Here is a 21644-nt window from a genome sequence, read left to right as displayed (position 1 = left end):
TTTCTTGCAAACAACACACAATATTTTAACATTTGATTACCAACCAATATGATGCTGCTGTATAGCTACTGTTATTTAAAGGATCTGATGTTATGTTCCCTTTAAAAATACTTATACATTGCTGCACATACCTTCGGTTTAATTGCTCCATCTGCTGGATGGACCCAGATCTACTTATTCCATCTGGTGTTGCAGCTGTTGTCGGTCTCTGCCATGTCGTGGTGCGATTCACATGATCCACATAGAATACTCTTCCATGGCTATCAATACGAGCCTCCCAGTCTAGGTTTCACAATACAGAATTAAGACAGGTGATAATTGCTAACATTGACAAAAAAACAACCTTGTTTATCAAATAACATGACAGATACTGTATATGGCAGTGTATAGCACTTTTTTTTTTTGGTAAAGATACCAAAATAGATAAAACTCCATGCATATACTGTACAATGTTTTTACAGATAAGGCCTTACTTGGTGGGAGTGGCTCATCAATGGTGGGGTAATGATGGTGATCTGCCCGTAGAGAGGGTAACTGACTAACAGGAGTGGCATGTGGCAAAGGACATTCACCTACAGGAAGGAAGAGTGGAATGCATAGGTACACAGGTTAATTAATATGCTTCCATTGTTGGTGAGCTCAATTCCATAAGAACATATTTATCAAACTTTATCACAATTTAGTTAAAAACAGAAATCACCAAAGAATTTGTATATAAAAAGCTGTAACAAGTTAATATCACTAGCAGCACTTTTCTGGCAGTAGTTTCCTTACGAACTACCTGTGCTTAATTTGGGTATTTGAAGAGGACTATAAGGGAGTAGTGGATCCATAGCTGGATTAATTTTGGGTACCTCGGTTGTCTGGTTTGGAGGTCTGGTGAGGTGGAGGCCTTCAATGCTCGGTCGGATGCTCAGTCCAACCAAAATATCAGAAATAAGTGTGGAGCACTGGAAACAGCTATTTGGTAGTGATTAATAAATATAGCACTCACATTTGATGGAGGAAGTATCGGCTTGTCATCTGTGGAAGTCTTAACATCTCTAGCAGAGATTGGACGGCAAGCGGCAGGCAAGCTTTTCCCTATGGCTTGAAAAAGAGGTGGAGCCCCGAAACATGTAACCATGCCCCCTGATGGAGTGACATCATCACCTTATCCCAGGGGAGATTGCAGAGCCAGCTGAGGATACAGAGAAACCGCCGCTCTATAGCACTGCACGCGGTTTCTCTTTCCCAGCCGCAGCGCTCCTGTCTATTTCTGCCTACCCACTTCTTGGCTGAACTCTGCATTTCAGAAGAGTGTCAAGCAAGCCATGGACACCTAGACACTAATGCCCTCCACGCCGCTGGCCTCTTTATTCTCCAGCGCTTTCTTCTCCCCACCCAGCATTTTCCTGGCCGATCTCTGCACAACACCAGCCGCTTGCCTGCCGATCCCTGCTAGAGATGTTAAGACTTCCACAGAGGACAAGCCGATACTTCCTTTATCAAATGTGAATGCTATATTTATTCATCACTACCAAATAGCTGTTTCCAATACTCCACACTCAGATAGAGGCACCCCTTGCTTTTTTTTTCACACACTTTGAGAAGTCACCTCATCAGATCTCCAAGACCAGACAACTAAGGTACCCAAAATGAATCCATATGTATATACAACTACGGATATACACTCACTATAGTGATGGGAATATTGCAACCCCTCCTATATAGATCCTATTAACTCAGGGATTGGTGGGGAAAGACCAGAATTTGTGGTCCTGAGCTAATAGTTTCTATACAGAAGGGGATGCAATATTCCCATCTCTTTAGTGAGTGTATGTCTGTAATCCTGTATATACAGATTGATTAATTTTGGTTACCTCTGTTGTCTGGGTTGCTCTGAAAAAGTTTATGTTATGACCCTGATATGATCTTTCATTCTGTCCACTCCTCTCTGATGAGGTGGAGGCCTCCAACGCTCAGTTGAGTGCTCAGTCCAACTAAAATATCATCCTTTATAATTTCTGATGAAGTGGGCACAATGACTCACTAAATGTGACAATTTAGCTCTGGCCCCACCACATAATCAACATGCAAGATATCTGTGATCTTCTAGAGATACTGTATAGAGAACATGTTGAAGGCTGTGGGTAATGAGGGTGCCATATGAAGAATCATATATTTTTAGATACTGTTTATACATCTAATTTGGTATGTAAATAGATGTTTGTCTATATGTTGGTCTAGAGTCCCCTTATTGGGCCCCATAGTGCAAAAAAGCACTTTATTATTATTTCTTTTAATGTGGATATGATCATTTTTAAGTGATGATAATACAGTTTTACAATGTGAAGATTAAAGTGCATAGATAGTATATTAGATTTAGCACCTTTAAAGTAGAATAGGCAAAACTTTATTTCAATTTTGGATACAGCAAGAGAGGCTTATAACCCCTGTCAGATTTTTTTTTTTGCCATCTGTGCCCCATTGCAGTGATTTCTATTCACTTCCTGTCCCATAGCAAAACAGCAAGTGAGAGGAAAACCCTGCAAATTAAGGAAATTCTTAGGGTAACCCCATGTTCACAAGAGCTAGTGTCCCCATTACAAGATTTCCCCTCTTCTACTTTTCTAGGGACAACCAAAATATGGGATTTTCTTTTACTTCACTTTTAATGATAATGGTAAAAAGGGCAAATAGAGAGGGTGAATCTCCATAACGGGGGGGGGCACCAACACCAATGAAACACAACAGGGGTTCTAACTTCTCTCTACTCTATCCAAAGCTAAAAACATTTTTTGCTTTTAGTTACACTCTAAAGTCCCAATCCCCTCAAAGTAACAATATGAGGAGATCTTTTTGAAATTGTGTTTTATGGCCGCTTCTGGTTTCAACACATTCCAAGGCATGGGCAGGGAGGAAGCATGCAGCGATCTAAACTAGAGTGAAGATGAAACCCCTGATCAGCCTGCATTGCTTTTGTGAGTATGGTCTGCTTTAGACATATAAAGGTATGATAGAGAGCCAGAAGCAGACTGTACCCACTTTTTTACAGCATCTAGAATGATCTGTGAATGAAGGAGAGAATCACGACATTTATCAGACTCTTCCTTATGCATAGATTGTGTTACAAGCAGTATAATCAATACACTGACTTTGAAAACACTTAGCCCCGTTCACATACACGCGACGTTACTTCGCACCGCGACCTCCGAGGTCGCGGTGCGAGCAGCGCGCCGCGACCTCGGAGCGTCCGCCACGGATTTCATAACATTGAAGTCTATGGCGGTCACCTCCGGGTCGCCCCAAAGAAGCTCCGGACCCTTTTTCTAAGTCGGAGCGACTTGTGTCGCTCCTATTAGAATGGGTCCGCAGCTTCCCTATGGAAGGTGACCTACGGCGACCTGTGAGGCGACCAGGTCGCCTCATAGGTCGCCTTAGTGTGAACGGGGGCTTAAAAAACACACACGCACATATTGTTTACTTGTTTTGCAGCCTGACTGCATAACAATAATAAATACTGTATTTTCTGGCGTATAAGACCACTTTTGAACCTCAAAAAAATCGCCCAAAAATGGGGGGTCGTCTTATACGCCGAGTATAATATCTCCAAGGTAACCTAAGTATAAGTATTACCGGTAGATCATGTAATAGGGGGGTCGTCTTATACGCCCAGTCGTCTTATACGCCGTAAAATACGGTACATGGCTTCATTGGGCTTTTAAAGGACAAAAGAAAAAAAATTTATGATAAACAGTCATGCTCACCCATTACTTTAATGTCCTTGTTATAACTGCTGCTCACCCATAGCTGACCCATCATGTGTCTGCTAATTGGTCATATCCAAGTTTATGCTCCTGCAGAGGGCAGTGCCTGTCAGCCACAGAGATTCTCCCTGCCTCTTTACTCCTTTAGTGCTTGCTGGAACTACAAGCTGGAGAAAGGGTGGGTACAGTTGGCTTTGATTCTCAGTTGTGCACAGAAAGGCACAGCCAAGTGTCAATCAGGCAGCCACAGTGGATCCTGACAATATTTTTGTGATCCTTCTTGACCACAGCACGGCTCTGCCCCTTCAACAGATAGTGAGCATGACTTAGGGTGACAGCAGTATTAGCTTACTTTGGGTCACAGAAGTACATTAGTAAATGTACTCCTATGACACAAATTAAGTGTATAGCCCAAAGAAAGATTGGCCTTCTATCTCATTTAAGAACAATTTTATACATGAACTACATTGCTTTTTTTATTATAACAAATGGAAACATATTGTTATTTATGAAAACTAAATCAAAGTCAAATGAAGTAAGAGTGGATAGCAACCAGCCAGACTTAATCTTATATATATAATCTATAAGAAAAAAAAAAAGATTTGAGTGTTTGCCTGGGACAACATTTCCACATTAGCTCCAAACCTAATCTTAGCATACAAGCACAAGTTTTGCATTGTTTCTTGTATGGAATGACCAACAAACCCATACAGTATTTTTAACTACAGTTATCACTTTCACCAAACATTTCAAAATGATTCACATGAAATTAGTGACATCACTATTCTCCAAATATTACCAATGTTTTTGGAAATTAAATTTTACTACTCACCAAAAATAATATAATTTACAAAATATCTTACATAAACTTATGTCTCTTGTAAAATGTAAGAGATAACCTTAATATTTAATATATTTTTGGATGATTCCATTGAAGATACTTCAATCTAACCTTCTCTCCTACTGCTTGGCCCTGCAACTGGAGATTCAGGAGCACCAGAAGTCCTCTCTGAAGTAATACTCTGACTAGATAGATCATCAGACCATTGAATTGAGCCATCACCATGTTCCCGGTCAGGCTCTGGGCTTTGATTAGAATCAGGCATGGATTCAAATGCGCTATTTTCCTCCTCATCATCATCTTGAGAGGAGAAAACAGTACTTTCAGAGATCCTGGCACTGTCCACAGAAGAGAAACGTGTGTGGCTCGAAAAACGGTTGTGACTATCATAACAGGAAGGACTATAACAAGAGGTACTATAGCAAGAGGTGCTATAACAGGAAGTGCTATAGCATGAGGTGTCACAAGTGTCACAGTCATGGTCCCCATGAACCCTTGGACTAGAGTCACTTTCGCTTTCAGTCCTAGGGTGTTCTTCATCTACACAGAGATGGTTACAAACAGGAAGATGATCAGAAGAAATATCATGGGGTAAAGTACTTCTACTGTTTTCTAGGTCATCACCTTCATCGGCTACAATGTCAATAGAAGGATCAGCTGCAACGGTTTCTGTTTCGCTCACTATGTCCTTCTCGGATGCCTCTTTCACTGTTGACTCTTCATCCATATCTGCACTGTTTTGATCATCTTCTTCTTCTTCTCCATCTCTGACCATCTGAGCAGAAGGCAAACTATGTAACAAGTTGTGAATCCTTATGTAGTGTGTACGAGGTGTTTCAGGTTCTCCACAAGCTGAAGCAATAACTGTTTCCAGCTCAGACACAGGCAAAGAACACGGTCTGTTTTTTCTTTTTACTGTATTTCTCAGTTTTGGCTCACTTTCCTGCTGTTGACTGCTGTCTTGGGTTTCTTCTCCTTGTTTCTCTTGATTCGTGTCTGTTTCCATTGGGAAGCTAGCTTCCTCTGCATGTATTACACCACTGCTTACTTCTTCATTATCAGCCCTGGAATCAGCAGAAATCTCTACTTTGGTATCAGACTCAATAGATAATGCTGGTTCCTGCTCAGGATCTTTAACACTCATTTCAGGGGGGTCATTTTCTTTTTCTGTTGCACTGGCTAGAAGAACTCCAGCACATGTACTTGTGATTGGTGTCTTATGTAAACTATGTTGACTTATTGATCTGCTGTCGATGGCTGGGTGCTTATCATGACCACTTCTAGAAATGCAATCATTTGGCAATTCTGAAGTTGGGTTTTCAGTGGCGACTGATGTCCTTCGCTGGGGCTCATTAGAGAGAACTTCCACCGGGTGGCGCAGTGGACTTTCATTTGGAACTGGGTCAGGATCTGCAGTGATGGAAATATCTTCATCATCTAAAGTATAAATTGCAAATCCAGAATTAAAAAAAACACAAAAAAAAATCCCAATAAAATATTTTAGGATCACAGCAGAAGCATTTAATAACAGTAGAAATTGCAGCATTATTTAAATCCATAACTGATTTCTATGAGTTATTACACATCAATATTCATTATACTACCTCAGAAAAAACACAATTTGTTCTCCAAAAAAAGAAAAAACTATAAAGAAAGAACATATTAATTAGTATCATGTCACCCATGCATCGTGGAAGCTGAAACTTTTCATTTTAAAATACATAATACCTATTGCTGCCTGATGTTGGTGATAAATAGTTGCAACCTGAGTTTTTGTTCATAGATTTGGGTTATGATCAAAGGTTAGGTGTCAAACGCTCACTTAGGGGTTACGTTTTGGGGGAGGAGATTAGATTTTAAGGGAAACAGGAGGTAACCTGGCACCTGAACTTTGCCCTGGTATCTATCAACGTCAAAAGGTTGGCTCTCACCATAGTAAACCTAACACTTTGGGGGACATTAATGTAAAAATTACTAAGGCAAACTTTGTCTCAACTGGAGCACAGCCATTAAGCTTTTATATCTTCATTTTTTAAGCTGCTTGGAAAAAATTAATGTTAGAAGCTGGTTGGTTGCTATAGGCATGGGCACTAGTTGAGACACAACTTGTCTCAGACACTTTTTATTAAGTTAAGTTTAATTAGGAAAGGGTAAAGTTACAAGGAGGGTTAGTGGAAGGGTTATAGAAAAATGTCAGGGGGAAAATATGGTAAGGCAGCACTTTCTACACCAAAAACTAGCAGCTATGATCTGGCAATGAAAACTAAAATAGCAGGTGTCAAGGATTTACTTAGGAAATTATTAAATGTGAAGGTTAGAGGAAAAGTTATGTGTAAGAGGGAAGGTTAATTAATAAAGGCTCAACCAAAGAATGGTTAAGTTCTGGGGGCTCTTGAGGTTGGACATAATTTGTAGTTTCTTCACTCTATGGGGAGCTCTGATATTTCAATTTTTTTCAGTGGCAAAACCCACTACGGCTATCTTTTGGGGCAAACAATAACTTTTCCTTAATATAGTTATATTATATTTCACCTATTTTTACTAAACGTTTATATGATGGGTAATTGACAAGCTGGCTGCTTTTGTGGGTTTTAGAAACCTTCAGGTGTGGTTTCAGCTTCTCTGGAGAGCATCCTGGTAGTATAAAGGCTTTGAGTGCTCTATGAAGGGTACTGTCAGCACAGCTTATATTATTTCTATATATTCACACCTTTTTTCAGTTTCTGCACATTCCTATTTTTCACTGAGGTCCCCTATTTTTTTTATTTTTCCTGAAAATAGGAAGCACATGTAGTGAGGTTACAAATGCAAACTCTGGTTACATTTTCCACAATTTTCACATTTTCCACAAAGCTGAAAATGCATGCAGGCACTAGGAGGTAAATGTAACCCAGAAAAGCAGTCAGCTAAACATGCATTAAGCCAAAGATAACCACGCTCCTTTAGGTGTAAAAATTCTAAATTAAACATCACTACAGTGAATTTACAAATATGTAGTTAGTGATTCCAAATTGTGATGTCCAAAAAGAAGTGATTCCAAATGACACTGCTCAAAAAATTAAAAGAACACTTTTTAATCAGAGAATAGCATCAAGTCAATTAAACTCCTGGGATATTGATCTGGTCAGTTAAGTAGCAGAGGGGGTTGTTAATCAGTTTTAGCTGCTTTGGTGTTAATTAAATTAACAACAGGGGCACTAGATGGACAACAATGTGCTGACCTCCAAAACAGAATGGTTTTACAGGTGGCAGCCACTGAAATTGTTTTCCCCACTCAGCTTTTCTGACTGTTTTTCACTAGTAATGCATTTGGGTAGGGTCAGTGTCACTACTTGTAGCATGAGGCGATACCTGGACCCTATAGAAGTTGCACAGGCATTCCAACTCCTCCAGGACGGCACATTAATAAATGCCATTGCCAGAAGGTTTGCTGTGTCTCCCACCACAGTCTCAAGAGCATGGAGGATATTCCAGGAGGCAGTTACTCTAGGAGAGTTGGACAGGGCCATGGAAGGTCCTTAAGCCATCAGCAGGACTGGTATCTGCTCCTTTGTGCAAGGAGGAACAGGATGAGCACTGCCAGAGCCCTACAAAATGACCTCCAACAGGCCACTGCTGTGAATGTCTCTAACCAAACAATCAGAAACAGACTTCAGGATGGTGGTCTGAGGGCCCAATTTCTACTAGTTGGCCCTGTGCTCACTGTCCAGCACAGTGGAGTTCCATTGGCATTTGCCATTGAACACCAGAATTGGCAGGTCTGTCACTGGCGCCCTGTGCTTTTCACAGAAGAGAGCAGGTTCACCCTTAGCACATGTTACAGATGTTAAAGGGTCTGGAGAAGCCATGGAGAATGTTATGCTGCCTGTAACATTGTTCAGCATGACTGGTTTGGTGGTGGGTCAGTGATGGTCTAGGGAGGCATATCCATGGAGGGACACACAGACCTCTACATGTTAGACAGTGGAACCCTGACTGCCATTAGATATTGGGATGAAATCCTTGGACCCATTGTCAGACCCTACACTGGTGCAGTGGGTCCTGGGTTTCTCCTGGTACACAATAATGCCCGGTCTCATGTGGTGAGAGTATGCGGCCAGTTCCTGGAGAATGAATGAATTAATACCCCCACGCACGCCTGACCTAAATCCAATAGAACACCTCTGGGACATTATGTTTTGGTCCATCTGACATCACCAGGTTGCATCTTAGTCTGTTCAGGAGCTCAGTGATGCCCTGGTCTAGATCTGGGAGGAAATACTCCAGTACACCATCTGTCGTCTCAAAAGGAGCATGCCCCGACGTTGTCAGGCATGCATACAAGCACGTGGGGGCCACGTACCATTTTCAGTTTCTGCAATGAAATTTCAGCAAAATGGACTAGCCTGCTGCATAATTTTTTCACTTTGATTTTAGGTTTTAGGTTGATCATTTTCATTCCTATTAAACAATGTGGCATCCTTACGTTCCTAACACATTACTCAGTCCATATCAGTATAGATATCCAGCATAATATTTTTCTCCATTGAGATCCGATGTGTTTTCAAAGTGTTCCTTTCATTTTTTTGTGCAGTGTATAAAAGGTGAATACATGTGACAGACCCCTGATGACGTCAGACGTGGGCTGAAGAAATGGCATTGGGTGATGTTCTCCAGAAACGTCATTTCCGATCAGCTGGAACGCAGGTGGAGTGCAAACCAGTGTTCCCAATACTTTACACGCTAATCTTTGTCTTCCTATATGTAAGTACAATACTATTGTTTAAAAATAAATTATTTAAAAGACTACACAATGTGAGTGCTCTTTCATCTCCCTCTTTATCTTTATATGGCATCATTGGAGTTTTGAGTACAGTATTTATTTACACATTGAACGGATCACAGCAGTGACTTGGATTCCATTTACATGATCTCATGTGTGATACCTTGGGATTTTCTCCCTTTAGCGCAATTTGACTCCCTGTAATATGGGTCAACTAAGTCTGGTGAGTGTGTAGTGTGTCTGAGTGCTGGTGGAGAGGAACCTTTACTATACTCACAAAGGAAGTTATTTGCACCTGGGATAAATCATGGACTTCACAATGTTTATTCACTTTTTATAATTTGGAATCACTTATTTTTGGACTTCACCATTTGGAATCACTTACATGTATTTGTATATTCACTGTAGTGATATTAATTCATGATTTATACACCTAAGATTTGTTTATTTTCATTTGTGCGGGTGTGGAACCTCTATTGGTTCCTTTACCTGTCTAACTTAGTCAGCTAAACATGCCTACATTCAAAATTTTGCTTTAAAATTTTGATATTATGTCGGATATGACAGAGCATGACTTTAATTTTATATACATTTATCTAAATAGTATTTATTAATGCATTAGATAAAACGATCAGACACATTTATTGCATTAAAGTTCAAGAACACATAGCAACAAAAAAGAAATGATCTTTTATTGTTCTGTCTGTTATAAACTGATACAAAAATGAAATGTAATTGGTTTTCAATACATTGTTTTAAATAAGGCAGAATATGTTTCAAAATAATACAGTTGTGTTCATATATTTTTATATTCTATTTAAGGGCAGAATGAGACACTGTACCAGGATGTATAGAAGATGTTATTTCAAATCGAAATTGCAGTTGCCCACTAACATGCTCCGTTGGCAGCCGGCGTCCTAAGGTGTAGCTAACAACACGATCCCTAGAAGATAAAGGCAAGCACAAATGTTACATATTATTATACCTTTTTCCTTTTTTATTTTTTCCGGACAAGTGATTTATGAGGGAAGGTTTTGAACGTTTGCCAGGCATTTATTGCTGTCTGTGACCTAACTACACTGATGGTTTCATCAATTTCTAACCATATGGTAGGTAAAAAAAAAAAAACAAAACAAATAACAGGAATGGATGTGACTGAAACGCATTCAGCAATAAAAACCTAATCCTTCTCCACTTTACTTTTTTTTTGTAGCTCTGCTGGTTCCCATTGCAGAGATATCCCTTTTCTTCCCAAATACAGACTGTTGTTTTGTGACATAATTATAGAACCATTACAAGCAATAATCGTGAAGGCCACAATATAAATATGTGTAGATCACACAGACATAATACTCACCCAATTGCATGTCTTTCCAAAAGCCGTTGAACTGGCATTGAGAGCTTGCCCAAAAATCGTTTGATAATTGGTCTACTCTTTGCAAACTTATCCTTCACTTCGATTTCCAAGACATCAGTTGGAAGAGATACAAAGCTGAACAACTGCAGAAATATTATGCAATGATGTATTACTAGAGTTCAGAATGTTATGTTTTTATTGACAAATTCTTTTTAGAAAAAAAACAGATTAATGCTGATCTCTTAAAAAAAAAAAATGACACAGAGGATTATAGCCTTTCTCAATGCAAGACTTATTCACTTACCAGAACCGGATATTGTGAAGCCCTTCTTTATGGAATTTTTAGACTGTATCTATATTTTTTACACTAGAAATTTTGGATGGAAAGATTCCAATGTGGCACACAGAAATGCTCAGCATGGCTCTCTTAAAAGAGTAACTGTTTTTGATTTGTGATCGAAATTAAGACATGTAAGATACAAATGAATTAGAGTTACTTTAATCCTCTGTGCACTGAAAAACAAAATATAACATATAGTACGCTGCTTAGGTACAGCTTAGCTTTAAACATATCCTTTGGTTTAGGTGTAGTCTTGGGTGGTGTGAAAGGAAGTACTTTAAGTCATTTCTAATAGCTCTATACTGTATAAATGTTATGACAGACCAGATCATGTGCCCTGATGGAACTCTGCCCTGGAAAACATGGTTAGAACAATCAGCCCCCTTATCCTGCGTACCAAACACAGGCACAGAAATCATTGTACAGGATACTGTTTTGCAAGGTTTTAGCCACAGGGTACAGGTACAACAAAAGAGAAATTCCAAGCATTTCTTCAATATACACAGATCATTGGCAAAATAATCCAATCAATGCTAGAAAAGCTGGTGTCTACTATTATTGTGTACACTGCACTATGTATAGAGGGGAGGGATGGCACAAACTGGAAGACCCCGGCTTCCCACAGTCTAAAACATATCTAAACCCAAGAATAAAAATGTACTATATATTAAAGACCACATATACATTAAGGAAAAAAACCTTTCAGTGACAGTTTCTCCCCGCCCTCCTATACCAAAATACTTACCTTAATCCTGTATTGGTTCAGTGCTGTGCTCATCTTCAGGGCTCTTCTCCTCTCTCCATTCTCTCTCAGGCGTGGCTGTGAGCAGCAGAAGCCATATGGCTCCTGCCACTGTCAGTCAAATCTAGTGAAGAAGGAGCAGGGGAGCAGTCACACAGTGTGTCAATGGACACCCAGAACCCAGCTCAGGAGCGAGGCCACATGTATGCCACCTTAAAAAGTGGCTTCCTATGATGGCACACACAGAAAAGGAGGAGCCTAGAGTGTCGGCAGGGGAGCCCATAAGAGAAGGCTTGGGCTTGCTCTGCCCAATGCTATTTTACAGAGCAGGTAAGTAAAACATGTTTATTATTTTGGGAACATAAAAACTAACTTGACAATCACTTTAAGTTTGCTATTTCTTGTTCCAGATACCATATTCAGAATTATATATTTCAAGTTTTATTTTCTATGTTTCAGATTCCATGTTCCAAGGTTTATGTTCGGAGTTCAAAGTTCCATGTTCCATGATCCATATTCTGAGTTGCATATTCCAAGTTCCAGTTCCATGATCTGATTTCCATTTTTCACATTCCAAGCTCTATATTTCAATATTGGCATTACACATTTTTAAATCCATGTTTTCTATTTGGAGTTCCATTGTTCATAGTCCAATTTTCTTATTCTGAATTTCATATACAGAGTTTCTTATTCAATGCTCCACATTCCAAGTTCTATGTTTTAAATTTCATACATATTTCAGGTCCTGAGTTCCAGGTTTTAAATTCCATATTATAAGTTTAATGTTCTTAAGTTGATGTTCCATGTCCTGTTTGGTACTCCATGTTCCATATTCTGAGTTCTACATAATCTATTTTGAGTTTAATATGCAATATTCTTGCTTTATTTTAAATTTCATATACAGACTTCCAAATGACATGTTTAATGTTTTGTGACCCATATTCCATATTTTGGGTTCCATATTCCATTCTCTACATACCAAGTTCCATATTTCCAGTTCCATGTTTTCAATTCCATGTTCCATTTTCAAAATTTCCTATTCCGAGTTCCATGTTTCTTGTTCCAAAAAAAATATTTTTAGTTCCATATTCCAAGTTCTAAATTCCACGTTCCATGGCCTATGTTCAGAGTTTAATGTTCTATGTCCCGCACTCCATATTCCCAGTTCCATGTTCCATATTTTGAGATCCATGTTCCATGTTCTGAGTTGCATGGAACTCAGATCATGGAAAATTGAACTTGGAATATGGTACATGGAGCTTGAACGTGGAATAGGAACTTGGAATATAGAATGCGAAACCTGAAATATGAAATATGGAATTCAGAATATATATCTTGAAATATACAGCAAGGAACTCAAAATATGGACCAAAGAACTCTAAACTTGGAACTCAGCATAAGGAATACAAAACAGAGGGCCAGTTCACACCACGTGCAGTCCAGTGTTTTTTTTTTTCTGCATCAAGATCGTATGGAAAGTAGGTTATATGTTTTTTCAATGGAATAGTTCACACCAGTGCTGTCAGTTCCAGGGCGTTTCAGTTCCAGAAAAAAAAATAGAACATGCTGCATTTTTCCTGCACTGGACTGTATTGGAACCTGGTAAAATGCATATAAAATGCACTGGAATGCACTGGAACGCATTGAAAATGCACCAGACCCCAGTAAAGTGAAAAAACAAAAAAACAAAACAGGAAATAGAAGAAAAAAGCTTCTGGAATGCATGCAGGAAACGCATCAAAAATGCAACAGAACACGTAAAAAAGGTGCATAAATTGGATCTGTAGTGCATTTTTATGAACCAGTCCTGAATTCTAAATGTTGTTGTCTATGTTCCATATAATTATCTAAATAGTAAGTATGTGAGTAAGTAATTTATTGACTTTTTAACATATTTGAACAAACAATAGATCTTCATTTAGAGCCAGTTCACAGTGTCCCTTAACCACTTCAGCTGCAGGAGGTTTTACCCCCTTCATGACCAGGGAATTTTTTGCTATTTAGCACTGAGCTACTTTAACTGGTAATTATGCAGTCATATAATGCCGACTCCAAAAAATGTATACATTTTTTTCACACAAATAGAGCTTTCATTTGGTGGTAATTGATCACCTCTGGATTTTTACTGGCCATGAATCATTGGCTGGGACCTGCTGACAAACTCCCACTGTGTACAATTACAGTGGGAGTAGGCTGGCTGCGTATGTGCCCTGTACCTGGAAACAGGCAGCGGAGTACAGGTACGTTACATTACAGTACAGTTCATTGCGGGTGGGTGGTCTATAAACAATTGAACAGTGCCTATAGATAAAGTTCAGTCACAGACATTCATCTCTTTGCTGCTGACATGGTGCAAAATTACCGCTTCAACACAGGGCACATTCACCCCCTTCCTGCCCATGCCAATTTATAGTTTTCAGCTCTGTCTCAATTTCAATGACAATTGCGCGGTCATGCTACACTGTACCCATATGGAATTTTTTTTCACACAAATAGAGCTTTCTTTTGGTGATATTTAATTACCACTGGGGGATTTTATTTTTTTTCTATATAAACAAACCCATGAAAATTTTTCAAAAAACCCTGCGCTTTTCTTTGTTTTGCAAATACATTTTTTTCTTCATAAATTTAGGCCAGAATGTATTCTACTACATTTCTTTGGTAAAAATAACCCAAATCAGTCTGTATTATTTACTCTGTAGGAAAATGATAGAGTCCACAAACTGTTATATATATATCTGAAAATTGTTCAATACCGATGAACTGACGACCCAAAAATGCCAGGACAGTACAAATATCCCCCCAAATTACCCCTGTTTGTAAAGCAGACAGTCCAAGGTATTTACTAAGAGGTATGTCACAATCATTTGAAAAATAAAGAAATTAAAAAAAAAATATTTTTTTTCCACAAATTACTTTGTTTTACATACTGTCACGAGTGCAGTACAGAGTCATCATATAACTGGTGTGGTGATAATCAGTGATTTTTTTCTGTTTTATTACATTTTTTTTTCTTTTTTTATGATTTTTTTTTAAACACACTGTGACCAGAGCAGTACAATAGTAAAAGAAGTGATCAAGATTTTTTTTTTTTTTTTTACACAATATGATTGCCTATACCAGTAAATTCCACTGGTATAAAAAAGCATTTTTACTGAATGAAACTGATTCATTCAGTGTGTATTGTTGTGATTAGCTGTGATTGGGCACATCTAATCACATGGTACAGATGGGCTGTCCTGTCTGTATCAATCACAGTACCAATCAATGTACCAATCAATGTACCAATCATAGCTAGCAACACAATTGTACACAATGAGAGGCATGAAAGGAAGCCATCCATTGTTTAGAATTGTCATGTGATCTGCTGTGATTGGTAACAGCAATCACATGGTACCGGCAGTGGGCCAGTACACTGATCAGTCATCAGCTTTAGACACAGCCGGTGATAGATAGTGCCGCAGCGTGGCACGAGGCACGTTCTGGGAGGATGTCATAAAACTCCTGCCCGGTAAGATGAATGTCCCACCTAGCCTATTGTCAAATGGTTAAGAGAGCTCCATAAGGGACTCAGAAAGAAGCTGGATGCCTGACCAGGGTTTTAAAAAGGTCACTATTTTTTATCAATCATTCCACTATAAGGAGTACAGTACAGGTGATGTAAATTTCAGATTATTGCTAATCTGTCCAGTAAACTCAGTACTAGAATTGGATGCTTGATTTTAAAAGAAGCCTTCTTGACTGCTTTGTGCTGTGGACTGATGAACCAAAGAGATGTTTTTGGCCACAGTCACAGTAGACATTTTTGGTGCAAATGGAAGACAACATCTCAGAACCTTGTACAAATATGTCAGGCATGGCGATGGTATTGCTATGGTTTGGGGTTGTTTTGGTGCTTCAAGACCTGGGCAGTTTGAAGTCTTTGAGTTACCTATGAATTCTGTAACATTTTGAAGTATGCTTCAAAAAATGTGAGGCCAGCTGTCTGAAAGTTGGGAGGCCAGCTGTCTGAAAGTTGGGAGGCCAGCTGTCTGAAAGTTGGGAGGCCAGCTGTCTGAAAGTTGGGAGGCCAGCTGTCTGAAAGTTGAAGTTGAACTGGGAATGGATCAACATGATAATTATTTAAAGCACACTAGCAAATCAACCAAAAAGAATAAATGAAGTGTTATAGACTGGCCTAGTCAAAGCCGTGATATAAATAAAATTAAAATGTTGTGGAATGATTTAAAACAGGCAGGTCATGAAAGGAAGCTCACAAAGAAATCTTACTGCTAAACAAATTTTGCATGGAGGAGTGGTCAAAAATGTCATCAAGTGTTCATAATTATCTTTAGCAAGATTGGGGATTCCCAGCATTTTCAGCATCTTGCCTAGCCCCTGTGGACAGAAGCTGGGGGCAACATAAGTACTGTATATTGTAACTTTTCCCCCACAGGTACATTTTTACACTACTTTTATACAGTGATTAAAAAAAGAGAATGGGGGCCTTGGTCTAATGGTTGGACCCTGTTTGCTATGGCAAGCTCTGCTTAAAGAGACCAAAAAGGAAAAAATAAGAGAAGCTAATTTTAAGTGTTTACATAAAGTTTAATATCACCAGTAGCGTCATAACCCACAGTAATCAGTTTTACAGCTCACCATATTGAGGGTTTGCCAAGACCTAAAGCCATGTACCTCTACACTGCTCATGCAGTGTTTCTCTATCTTCAGCCTTACTTACTATAGCGACCACCACCTATGGTACTGGCTGTAACTGCCATTCACACAGTGTCTAATTAAATAGTTTTGATTACTTTTGTAAGATAATTATAGCAATGTTTCTAAGAGCTAGCATACTTGCATATCAAAAAAGTCCAGAAAATTCAAAGCTTGCTTGGGATATTAAATATAAAACCACTTACTTGTCCTTTGCAATTATCTTCCCTGTGCCCAGCACACTAAAATATTTATCAGTTGTGCTTTTAATTATCCTCTAAAAGCATGTAGTAGTATATGCCAACAGTCAAAAAATGGGGCAACCAATTAATATGCACATAAGCATTTTAAAGAAAATTATTACATACAATTTAAATAAAGTCATTTAAAGTGACATGTTTGATGAGTTTCCCAAATCCTTTTATTTCAGTGTCAGACTCTATCCTAAAATGTGCATAGCTGCAATCATTTAACATATTGTACAGTAAAAAATAATAAAGCATTCCTTGTATTCACCCATTGTTTAAACATAGGAAAAGACTGAGGCAGGTCCTAGTAGCTGAAAGATGCAGAAATGGACATGTAGAGATCTCACTCTCAACTATCAGATCTGACCATCCTGAATCGACTGGCAACTACTCTAATCTTCCACAATTATTGAACTTGCTTTTTTAGGGAGTGCTTAAAGGAAATGCATAGTATTTTCTGTATTTTATTTGTGCTCAGGAGTTAAAAAGTTAAGTTGAAAAAATATTTTTTTAATGTAAATGAATAAAGGTATTTGTAAAAAGTATTCATTTCAGGCAAATTAAATGGGAACTTTAGCAGGCAGGAGGATTTTTAATGCAGAAAAGATATACTTTGTCTCTTTTGCAATGAAGCTACAAGGCCTGTCTGCCCTTGTACAGTGAGCCACACATGCGCAACTCACTGTACAAATTTGGCAATGCCGAATCTGACTGAACTCCTGCACATACGCAGGAGTGACATCACCCCTGCCCCAGCAATCAAGGCCCAGAGGCTGGCTGCCCAAAGATGTCAGTGCCTGGGCGGGAAGCTTGAGGACGCCGCATGCTGGAGCTGAGGTGAGTATTGTTTTGCTTTAACCGTTTGCCGACCGCCGCACGACTATTTACGGTGGCGGTCAGCCCCTCACAGGAAAAGTGACGTAGGACTACGTCGCTCGCCTGTGAGGCTCTAGGGGGCGAGCACGCGCCACCGGAGGCGCGCTCCTGCCCCCGCTCGTTCCCTAAGCAGTCCGTGCGAGTGAACGGTGGACCCGATGTCTGCCAGTCACTCGCGATCTCTTTTTGCGCAAACCAATCAAAATACGCTTATTGCGATTTTTTTTCCCAAACATATGTAGCAGAAAACAAATTGGCCAAAAATTAAAAAAAAATTGATTTTTACATTTTTTTGGGGGAATTTCATATAAAAAAATTTGAAAAATATTGTTATTTTTTCAAAATTTACACTCTTTTTTTGTTTATAGCGCAAAAAGTAATGATCGCACAGGTAATCAAATACCACCAAAAGAAAGCTCTGTTTGTGGGGAAAAAAACAAAGTCAATTTCATTTGGGTACAGCGTCGCACAACCGCGCAATTGTCCATTAAATTCAAGCAGTGCCGAATCCCAAAATAGGGCCTGGTCAGGAAGGGGGTAAAATCTTCCGGGGCTTAAGTGGTTAATGTAGAATACCAGGTATCAGGGGTTACTAGGCTCATCTTAACTGCTTTACTGAAAATAAAAAGCCTTTAGCTGATTATTTGAAGCTCAAATTACACACATAGCTGAAAGAGACACAACAAAGTGTGATCTGCTTCCTGATCTAAGTATAGCTCAAAGCAAAAAAATTAAAATAAAATAAATAAAGTGTAGGGCTAGCATGACTGGGTAGACAGGGTAAACAGGGAGAGATAGGGTTAATTAAGTAGTTTTTTGGTCTCTCATCCAATTGGTGGTTTTAGCAGGGAGGAGGGGCTGCAAGGGGGTCATCAAGAAGTTTTCACACCTTCCCAGCTTCCGGTAAAACAAATGGGGGAAGATCGTTACCACCCGCCCGCCCGCCCCTACATTGGATTTGTTCATCTGTAAATGGTCTTCACAATTTGGAAGTTGGGGTCTTTGGAGGCATTTACAAAACCTGTAGGGACCCATCTAAGGTATGGAGTCACCTGTGGAATGCCAGGTAATGGTGGGTTAACTGGTAGGTTAAAAATTGTGAGGTATCTGCAGAATGTTTAGGTTCCCCCCAAGCCAGTGTGGTGTGGCTGGGGACCGTGTAAGTAGTTACGCAGATACAAAGGGGATAATTGATACTCAGTGTCTCCGAAGATCGCCAACCTTATGTTTTTTGTTATTGTATTATTATTTTGGTTCCTGTTTAAGACCCCATTCAGACTAGCGCGACTTGTCAGGCGACTTGTCAGCCTGACAAGTCGCGCTCGGTCGCTCGCCATTGATTAGCACAGGACCCGTTCTAATAGGAGCGACACAAGTCGCTCCGACTTAGAAAAAGGGTCCTGTACTACTTTGGGGCTACCTGGGAGCGACTTGCATTGACTTCCATTATATGAAGTCCCTGCAAGTCGCGCCGAAGTTGCGGTGCACGCTGTGCACCGTGACTTCACAGGTCGCCCCTCGAAGTCCGATCGCCTCAGTGTGAACCGGCTCTTAAGGAATGTTGTTATATTTTTTTAATGGTTTAATAAATGGCCATTAAGGCTAATTTTACTCCAACAGTTGTGTTTTGGTATTTTTTCTGCAGGTAGTTGGGGTACAAGAGGTTGGGTTGGTTAGAGGTTATGATGAGATTGAGGAATACATCTGGGGTGCCTTAGTCATGCAAATTCCAAACAGAGTTTTCATTATTGAAAGACAGTCTGAGAAGAAAAAGCTATGCTCTCTCTTCATACATAATACTCAAAACCTGTCATGGGTGTACCCTGTAATAAATAATTAATTGTAAAAAAAAATGTTTATTTTTTTATATCAAAAAGATTAGAAACATCAGATTGAAAATATGTAAACTTAAACCCAGAAATAGAAGTGAAATATATTGCTGCTTATAGCCCTTAGATGTGGTGACTTCATTAGTTTTCTTTTTTTCAATTTTGTTTTTTGTTTTTTCCTGTTGGTTTTGAAGGTAACACATGAAATGTCTGCTGATGGCCATATAGAAGTGTTGAAAATAAACTAAAAGAAAAATCCAGTTTTGTTTAAGAAAAAAAAATCAGCTCAGTGAGATATTCTGTAAAGTTATTTTATTCTGTAATTCTTTCTAAAGGCTACAGTACACACTATAAGAAAATCGGGTGAATGTTTTCATCCGAGGAACCAGTGGCGGCTGGTGCTCAAAATTTTTGGGGGGGCGCAAAAAGAAAAATGTAATAGGTATTGCTTCGCGTCAAAAAACGCAGTAAAAAATTGCGTGACTTTGAAGTCATGGTACAGGCATGGCACAGGTGATGGTATAGGCATGGCATAGGTGATGGTACATGCATGGCACAGGTGATGGTATAGGCATGGCACAGGTGATGGTACAGGCATGGCACAGGTGATGGTATAGGCATGGCACAGATATGGTATAGGCATGTCACAGGTCATGGTACAGGAGATGGTATATGCCCCTTTCAATGCAGTGACCAGCGTACATGCCCCCTTTCAATGCAGAGACCAGTGTACATGCCCCCTTCAATGCAGAGTTCAGCGTGCGTGCCCCCTTCAATGCAATGAACATTGTGCTGTGCCCCCTTCAATGCAATAAACACTGTGCTATGCCCCCTTCAATGCAATAAACACTGTGCTGTGCCCCCACAATGCAGAGTTCAGCGTGCATGCCCCCTTCAATGCAACTGTGCTGTGCCCCCTTCAATGCAATGAACAATGTGCTGTACCCCCTTCAATGCAATAAACACTGTGCTGTGCCCCCTTCAATGCAATAAACACTGTGCTATGCCCCCTTCAATGCAATGAACACTGTGCTGTGCCCCAACAATGCAGAGTTCAGCGTGCATGCCCCCTTCAATGCAACACTGTGCTGTGCCCCCTTCAATGCAATAAACACTGTGCTGTGCCCCCTTCAATGCAATAAACACTGTGCTGTGCCCCCTTCAATGCAATAAACACTGTGCTGTGCCCCCACAATGCAATGAACACTGTGCTGTGCCCCCTTCAATGCAATAAACACTGTGCTGTGCCCCCTTCAATGCAATAAACACTGTGCCCCCTTCAATGCAATGAACTCTGTGCTGTGCCCCAACAATGCAGAGTTCAGCGTGCATGCCCCCTTCAATGCAACTGTACTGTGCCCCCTTCAATGCAATGAACACTGTGCTGTGCCCCCACAATGCAGAGTTCAGCGTGCATGCCCCCTTCAATGCAACTGTGCTGTGCCCCCTTCAATGCAATAAACACTGTGCAGAGTTCAGCGTGTGTGCCCCCTTCAATGCAACTGTTCCGTGCCCCCATCAATGCAGAGTTCAGCGTGCGAGCCCCTTTCAATGCAGAGCGCCACAGCATTGTCCCCAATGATTGCAGAGCGCCACAGCATTGTCCCCAATGATTGCAGAGCGCCACAGCATTGTCCCCCAATGATTGCAGAGCGCCACAGCATTGTCCCCCAATGATTGCAGAGCGCCACAGCATTGTCCCCCAATGATTGCAGAGCGCCACAGCATTGTCCCCCAATGATTGCAGAGCGCCACAGCTTTGTCCCCCAATGATTGCAGAGTGCCACAGCATTGTCCCCCAATGATTGCAGAGCGCCAGCATTGTCCCCCAATGATTGCAGAGCGCCACAGCTTTGTCCCCCAATGATTGCAGAGCGCCACAGCTTTGTCCCCCAATGATTGCAGAGCGCCACAGCATTGTCCCCCAATGATTGCAGAGCGCCACAGCATTGTCCCCCAATGATTGCAGAGCGCCACAGCATTGTCCCCCAATGATTGCAGAGCGCCACAGCATTGTCCCCCAATGATTGCAGAGCGCCACAGCATTGTCCCCCAATGATTGCAGAGCGCCACAGCTTTGTCCCCCAATGATTGCAGAGCGCCACAGCTTTGTCCCCCAATGATTGCAGAGCGCCACAGCATTGTCCCCCAATGATTGCAGAGCGCCACAGCATTGTCCCCCAATGATTGCAGAGCGCCACAGCA

General features: G+C 40.3%; 1 protein-coding gene across 3 annotated transcripts in view; it reads right to left on the bottom strand.

Moving 5' to 3' along the window:
- HECW1 (HECT, C2 and WW domain containing E3 ubiquitin protein ligase 1) overlaps nt 1–21644 on the bottom strand; it is a 504763-nt gene that overhangs the window by 88231 nt on the left and 394888 nt on the right. For 2 of the 3 annotated variants that reach the window (XM_082259512.1, XM_082259513.1), the window contains 5 exons: nt 10710–10852; nt 10195–10295; nt 4702–6027; nt 474–572; nt 132–282 (listed from right to left, as the gene is read on the bottom strand). In XM_082259512.1, the coding sequence (XP_082115638.1) occupies nt 132–282; nt 474–572; nt 4702–6027; nt 10195–10295; nt 10710–10852 (1820 nt within the window). The remainder of the gene's footprint in view (nt 1–131; nt 283–473; nt 573–4701; nt 6028–10194; nt 10296–10709; nt 10853–21644) is intronic. The other variant, XM_082259514.1, reaches the window with a different exon arrangement.

The sequence above is a fragment of the Pelophylax lessonae genome, assembly GCF_965119305.1.
Source record: "Pelophylax lessonae genome assembly, chromosome: 5".
Lineage (NCBI taxonomy): Eukaryota > Metazoa > Chordata > Amphibia > Anura > Ranidae > Pelophylax > Pelophylax lessonae.
The sequence above is the reverse complement of the archived record's forward strand: the minus strand, read 5'-3'. Positions and strand labels throughout refer to the sequence as shown.